Genomic DNA, 1,251 nt, shown 5'->3' on the forward strand with positions numbered 1-1,251 from the left:
GTGCCATTCCACATTATTACAAATAACTTCATTTCTGGACATTTATGGTTTGATTTCTTTGTATGTATGGATCACTTGGGTTGTTACCGATATCTGGTGAAAATTTCGTGTCATTAGCACCTCTAGCAATATATTTACTGAGAAAAATGGTGACGTGTTCAATACTTATTTTACCCGCTGTATGCCCATATGTCATTTTCATTGCATTTCAAGGAATCATTTTGCTCTGAACAATAATTTTCAGTAATTTCTCATTGGTGATAAACACCAAATGGTCCATAAATTTAATTTAAAAGACGATAACAGCACAGTAAATCTGTAGAGTCCAGGATTATGTAATGTTTCTTGATTTACTGTGGTCACAGTAATCCACCCTTTTTTATTGACCTTAGTTGCTCCCGGCAAGGTAGGTGACTTTGAAAGGCACGGCTGCTGTAAATTTTTTACCAGGCAGCACACCTACTTCTGGAAGCCTCACATTTATTTCACTTCAGTGAATTATATGTGCTGTCAATTTCCTTGGAAAACTGGGCTTGGACTCGTAGTACAACCCTTTAAACAGCAGCCGTGTGTTCAGAACAGGTGAACTCTGACTGGAGACATTCGTCATACTTCATGTGCTGCACACAGGTGTAAGAGGGGAAATTTAGTCCCTTCAGCTTGAGTCAGGTAGATCAGGGCTGACTGGTAAATCTTAGAGGATTCACATTTTGCCTTTTTCTTACAGCTTTTAACCTCACTGGATTGGGTCTGACTGAGACTTTGAGGTTGGCAAGATGCGTTCTAGTGTAGATGGACCRCCATGCTCACCGGGGAGTGAAGTGATTAATAATAACGGCAACAACAACAGCAACAACAACAGCAATGGCATCAACAACCACCGCAGGACCAACAGCGAAAACAATGGAAACTCAGGTTCCCAGTATGCATTGTGTGCCCTGGGAGTTGGTCTTATCGCTCTCGGTGTTGTGATGATCGTGTGGAGCGTGGTGCCTACAGATGGATCTTCGACTAACAGCAGCAGTTCAGGGGGAAACAACGCCATTGATACCAGGAAAAATAAAGCATCTTCTGTGGCGTTCGTGTTGGCGGGCTCTGGCGTGGCCATGCTGTTGCTGTCCTTGTGTTTGGGAATGAGGAACAAGCAGCGGGAGCAGCTGAGAATCCGGGAGACCCAGAACCAGAGAGAAGCAGCAGCAAGGGAACAGAGCGAGAGAGAAACGTGAGTCTTGTCATCATTGACTTAAATCT

The 1,251-nt window shown here is 43.5% G+C and overlaps 1 protein-coding gene across 1 annotated transcript in view; it reads left to right on the top strand.

The window, feature by feature from the left end:
• tmem51a (transmembrane protein 51a) overlaps positions 1-1,251 on the top strand; it is a 7,925-nt gene that overhangs the window by 3,332 nt on the left and 3,342 nt on the right. Inside the window, exon 2 of the mRNA XM_014017889.1 lies at positions 728-1,222. Within this exon, the coding sequence (XP_013873343.1) occupies positions 777-1,222 (446 nt within the window). The 5' untranslated portion in view covers positions 728-776. The remainder of the gene's footprint in view (positions 1-727; positions 1,223-1,251) is intronic.

This window comes from Austrofundulus limnaeus, unplaced genomic scaffold (genome assembly GCF_001266775.1).
Source record: "Austrofundulus limnaeus strain Quisiro unplaced genomic scaffold, Austrofundulus_limnaeus-1.0 Scaffold178, whole genome shotgun sequence".
Lineage (NCBI taxonomy): Eukaryota > Metazoa > Chordata > Actinopteri > Cyprinodontiformes > Rivulidae > Austrofundulus > Austrofundulus limnaeus.